Source organism: Bactrocera dorsalis, chromosome 5, assembly GCF_023373825.1.
Source record: "Bactrocera dorsalis isolate Fly_Bdor chromosome 5, ASM2337382v1, whole genome shotgun sequence".
Taxonomy (NCBI): Eukaryota; Metazoa; Arthropoda; class Insecta; order Diptera; family Tephritidae; genus Bactrocera; species Bactrocera dorsalis.
In genome coordinates, this window is record NC_064307.1 from 28,768,105 (window position 1) to 28,774,104 (window position 6,000).

The following is a 6,000-nucleotide window of genomic DNA, read 5'->3' on the forward strand; positions in this document are numbered from 1 at the left end:
ATGTATTTCCAAGTGATTTCATTTAATAAAGAATAATTCTGGGTAGATCGCTCTTTAGAGTAATTAAATATTAAAATAAATTAAATTAATTTCAGCAGTTTTTGACAGACTTCAAAGCATAATAAAAGTAGAGAAAATTGTAGTTCAGTCTTGCATATGTACATACATACATACATATGTACACATGAATATATTTGATTCTTCACTGGGGACCAAGAAATGTGCACAGATAAGAAAACAGGTAATGCTGCCAGCCAATAAGACGGCAACTAGGGCGATGAGACAGGAAGCTCAACGAAAAAAAAACAACATGGAACATATGTACATATGTAAGATACATATTTATGAATTTACACAGGCAAATGTACATGCAGCGACAGCAAAAAGTTTGACGGAGCGTGCAAAAACCTAAGCTATAGCTTGTCGGCATTAAAAGTCTAAGACGATATACATAGTTGCATATATGGTATACTACATACATACATACATACAAATGTACATAAGTACACGTTGAATTTCTTAGTCGTTTTTTATGCCTGGCTACTTACTTGCTACGTTTTGATGCGTTTGTTGTGGTTCTGTCATACGTGAAAAATTCATATGATGAGAAACGGAAATCAAAAGTTGAAAGTAACAAAGTGCGACTTTGCATAAAATTATGGGGTTGAATAACAAAGAAAAGAAATTCATTTGTGTATACATATGTAGGTATTTAATACACGCATATAGACTTATAAAAAGCTTATTGTTACAAATATGTTAGACCAACTGGCAGCTAAGCGAACTTATAGTTTATCAAGGTAAGCGCTATTACCTACCGTGTGTAGGAATAAGTAATCTTATTTGCGAAGATGGGTGTGGTGCGGTTAGTAAAGCAGGCGCGTTTGCCATTTATGTATACGAAACTGTTATTATGTAGAATGTGAATGAGCTATACCGAGTGGCAAATAAAGCTTATAGTGAGAGCAAAATATAATAAAAGATATTATATGTATATATGTACATATTTTTAAATGGTATAATTTTGCTTAAAATTTTTCCTAAAATGTATACAGTCTTGGACAGAGAAATAGCACACCTTGAGTAGGAATAAGACGACGCTTATCACTAATATAAACACAAAACAAAATGATTTCTTTCATTAGCATAGCATAAATTGAGGAATAAGTAACTTAGTATGTACAAAAAAATGAAAATATTTTCTTTTTAAAACAATAATTTAGTTTCCAAATGCATATTTTGGTCTGTATATAGAAATAGCATAGTAAGTCGCTTCTGCAGATTTCAAGAAAATTTAATAGAAATGCTTTAAGTGTTATTGCTTTTAAGCACTCCCAACGTTAATATTTTGTAGTTTCATCGCTCCAAAGTACCTAATAATTTAGCAAAGTTCAGTCGTACTCATATTTTTCTTTTAATTTATTAAAATATCACAGTTTTACAATATCCCATTTATTTTCCATAGTTTTAAGGTCTGGGGATTGTTGGGGTCGCTTTATTACATCCACTTTATCGCTACCCCCTCATGCCCTTTATTGGAAAGAGGAAGGTGTTTACTTGGATGCCTAATTTAGTGAGAAACATCCACCACTTTATTCTTAACTTAATAAGCACCCAATAATTTTGTTAGGGAAAACAAACTAGTTAATTGTGAGGTATTAGTCACGGTAAAAGGTCACCTTTATTGAAATTTACAGACATATGCAAAGGATGATTGTGCTAGGCAACGGCTACTACATTTCCCAGGATCGCTGAGAATCTATTTATATTCTCGTAACACACAGGATCGATGTTGGGTTGAAGATCAAACGACTGGTATCGAGCTGCAACCGTAAGACGACGTTTTTTTCGCAATATATGTATGTATTGTAGCACGCAGTTAGGTACCGGTAAACGACAAGTAGTGCTTACGCGGCGCAGTGTAGAATCGAATTGTAGATGACGAATGTGGTCAAAATAAAAGCGAAGATCCAATCCTTTTGACATCTGATGTGGTGAAATACAATGTGTCCCCAGGTGGGGTGTATTGGTGGTGTGGTGTGTTGGTGTTGTGTCTAGCAAGGGTGCGCCAGTTTTTCCCGGGTAGAGTGGGTCGAGGCTTAACTCATTTAAACAGAAGGATCGAACTTTTTAATAACCGAAGTACTTTCGTGTTGTACTCCTTTCTGCGTTGGCGGCTTTCGGCCGCGCTCTAAAAAAATAACCCTGGTCGAGCGAATACCCGGGGTGACCGATGTACTTTCGTGTAGTACTACTTTTTGCGTTGGCGGCCTTCGGCCGCGGACTGCTTCGGCAGTTTTTAAAGTGAATTTGTGGAAAAATTTGTGAACCGATTTTTATAAAATATGTTTTAAAATAAAGTTCGATAATTTAAGCATACATGCGTGTTTAAAATTTTCAATTTGGTTCTCTCGTTTAGGTACAGTGAGCCAAAATTAACCGTCGCGATATTTAACAGAACCCAAATATTATTTACAAGACCTTAATTCCTATCGCTGTTGGTATCGTAGCTACATATATGATATAAGATCCGATCTGAACAATTTCTGGACTAATAAAATTAACCCTAACTACACAACGAACCTTAATATAGAATTAAAGTTAGCATTGCACTAATTAATACAAAATAATCTTTAGAACCGAATTAGGGAATATAAAAATAGAGAACCTCCTCTACCCCTAATCGGGGGATGCTATTCTAAATCCCAGGTAAATTTCGAAAAAAATCTGATATAGGCCTAAACTAAATATTATTAAGCTAGTCAATCTCTATAAACCCTTATATATTAACGACGAATGAGGCATTTTCCAAATCGCAGTCAACAGAATAAACAAATACCTGCAAAATATATCGAAAAGGTCTACTCTTAATCGCGTTCAATTCACCTACCTACTTGTCGGATCAGCGCTGTGCGTTCTCTTTACCATAACATTCCGTCCATTCATGAAACCCACATATTAAATGATTACAACACCAACAACACAAGTGTTCACAAACACACACACACACACACACAGAACGTCAAGCAGTAGCCCTGCGCAATTCCAGCGCATGTACAGAAAATTCATTCATAAAGGGACGTAGAGGGAAATATAAAAGCACCAAGCAAACAGATATAGCACTTCTGTGTCGGCAGCTGGTAAAAAGCAGCTGCATTTGTATAGGCATTCATTGTTGTTCCAGTTTCAACGCGTTTTCAATCAACACCATACCAAATATCACAAAAACATAGCGTGTGTGTGCATGTGTGACGGAAATCAACAAATGGGAATTCAACGCAAGAGAAAAAGAAATAAATATATATGTGATATACCGACACAGTTTATATCTTATTCGTTTAAAGCTATGATGTTATTCAAATCTTGAATATTTTGTCAGTATTTTACACTCAAACTTCACCGCCAAATTCGGTATATATACATGTTTCCATTGTTTATGAAGTATAACAACACTTTATATTACACTTTTTAATTAATTTAATTGAAGAAAATATGAAAATAACATAAAATCCACCATAAGATTGCAGCGTTTCATTTTACACATTAATCATTGTTTTAAGCTAGAAAGTGAACGACTAAAACGCACAAGCTCACACATACACAAATAACGCGCATCATTAGCGAAGAGCAACAACATTCCAATGCACACACGAAATCCCACCAGAAACCCCATGTAAATGCTAATATTTTACAAGGGTGAGAACAACCGAAATCGAATCGCACTTTTTCTTATAATTAAATAGTAATTTGCACTAATTTACATACCAATTTTCACTTTTAATTGCTCTTCAATTCGTACTTCGCGTGTATTATCGGCCATGTTGGATCCATAACTAATGCTTGTATGTTCCATACTGTGGTCGTCTCTTTCCTCGTATTTCTTTTTCAGATGCATTCCGTTAATTCTCCAGTTCCGTACAATATCGTGTTCGTTACACGAGGGAAATTTCACTACACTTTAGTGCTTTAGTGTTGCCGTTGTTTTTATTTATTTAATGCATTAATAACACGAGCGGATAACACAATTTGTTGAAATAAGCGATATAATTTGATTTAAAACATTTGAATTAAAATAACTGCTCGTAGCTTCTTGGTCCACATTACTTGCGAACACTTTTTATCTGAAATTTTACAAATCACATAGGTTAGCATAATAAAAAAAATAGTTTAAAAGCCATTATAACAACGCAAAATTTTCATAAAATTTTTTAACACAATCTTCTTAGCAATAGTTCCGCATTTTACTACAACACAATTTTTTTTAATATCAGCACTGGTTTAACAATTCCAAAGTGTGATGTTTTTATGAAACAGAATTTTTAATTGCAAAAAAATTTTGTATCATAAAAAGTTTTAAATTAACATGCATTTTAATTTTTTCACTTTAGTTTTAGTTCATAATTATTTCATAATGTTTTTGGAAACTCTTCAAAATACATCCATTTATTGGAAAATTATTTTATTTTATTTTTAATAATAATTTTTTTTTCATATTTTTAATGGGAATTTTTCTAAAATTATTTTAACATAAATTCCCTGCCCGCCAATTGTCTGCACATCACTGTGCAAAAGAGTCCAATTAGTATGAAACAGTTTGGAAATGAAATCAATCTGTGGACAGGTGAGAAATTAATGCCTGCCGCAAAGACGAAAAGTTGGAATTGAAGAGGAAATCCTTTTTACCGATTACAGCAATGTGCAGAAAGACTTTCTGTGACACTTACACTTAACAGAGCTCTGTAGAATTTTCTGTTAAAGGCCTGCAAATGTTTTCAGAAACTTCTTCATATATTTTTTGTTGTCCAACCAGAAACCGCACCGCTAGAGCGAGAGGGCGCATTAACGAGTTCGTCATGCTTGTTTGCATAGATACTACACGAGCACATTGGTACTCGGGGTGCGTCACAGAGGAAATGGGAAATTTGAGTTCATTCATAAAAATCTGCTTTGGTTTTGCTCAGGTTTTTGGGATGATATTTCATGTACATACATACAAATACATATATGTATGTATGTATGTATCTGCTTATGCATATTATGTGCACAAGCAAGCGTGTACATATGTACATATGTCGATATATAAATAAATACGTATTGTATATATGGACGTGGGTATTTGCTGCTGGTATTTTCGGCACTTCGGAAATTGTGCGTAGTCGTTGCCGTCGCTCCAGCTATCTATGGTGTTTTGTTGTAGCCGTTGTCATATACACATACTTACATACGTATTATGTACTCATTATATATACATATGTATATATTTGCATTTTGCCAAAGAAGTCAAATTTGTGAATGAACTGACTTAAAGCCGTAATGGTGTGGAATGTCATTGATCGGTATTTTTGGCAGAAAATTAGCGGGTTTGGAAAGTACATTTGCCCTAAAATTGCGTAGGTCATAAGGCCCAATCGCAAATAGTTTGGATTACTCTTATCTCAATACATACATACATACATATGTACGTATGCATATAAAAATATATTTTTTTGTTTTTTCGGCATCTTTTTTTTATTTGCACTTGATTGGCGAGTCACGATTTAATTAGTTTCTATCACTTTGTATACATTTATTTCCGACAATTTGGAAATAGTTAAACGATTAAACCCATTGATTTGTTTATTCATTAGCGTATATATCGGTGTAATATATTTTATGTATTCAACAAATAAATTCGTATCTTTTTTAGCGAATTATTACACTTTTCATTTGAAGAAATTCGATTTTGTCAATAAAAAAATATCACTTCCGGTGTCTGCAGTGTGGTCTACTTTTCACATAGAACCAGAAAATACACATCTGTTTGTATGTACGTACAAGCAAAACGACGAAATCGGAGTCGGCGGGGAACTTTGGTGCTGCACAAGTTTCATTCAACCGCAAAGCGTATACCCGCAGTGAAAAAGCAGCTAATACAAGTGTGCACAAGAATTACGAGCTGCGACACTACCGGATGAACAACCAGTACGATTGACGATTTCTTTGCTACTATTTTGCGTTTAC

General features: G+C 34.2%; 1 protein-coding gene across 2 annotated transcripts in view; it reads right to left on the reverse strand.

Moving 5' to 3' along the window:
- Positions 1-6,000, reverse strand: part of LOC105225021 (GTPase-activating protein) — a 36,916-nt gene extending 30,916 nt beyond the window's left edge. Inside the window, exons 1-2 of one of the 2 annotated variants that reach the window (XM_011203322.4) lie at positions 5,815-6,000; positions 3,766-4,121 (exon numbers count right to left, since the gene is read on the reverse strand). In XM_011203322.4, the coding sequence (XP_011201624.2) occupies positions 3,766-3,895 (130 nt within the window). In that variant the 5' untranslated portion in view covers positions 3,896-4,121; positions 5,815-6,000. Of the gene's footprint in view, positions 1-3,765; positions 4,122-5,697 lie in introns of both variants that reach the window. The other variant, XM_049456989.1, reaches the window with a different exon arrangement.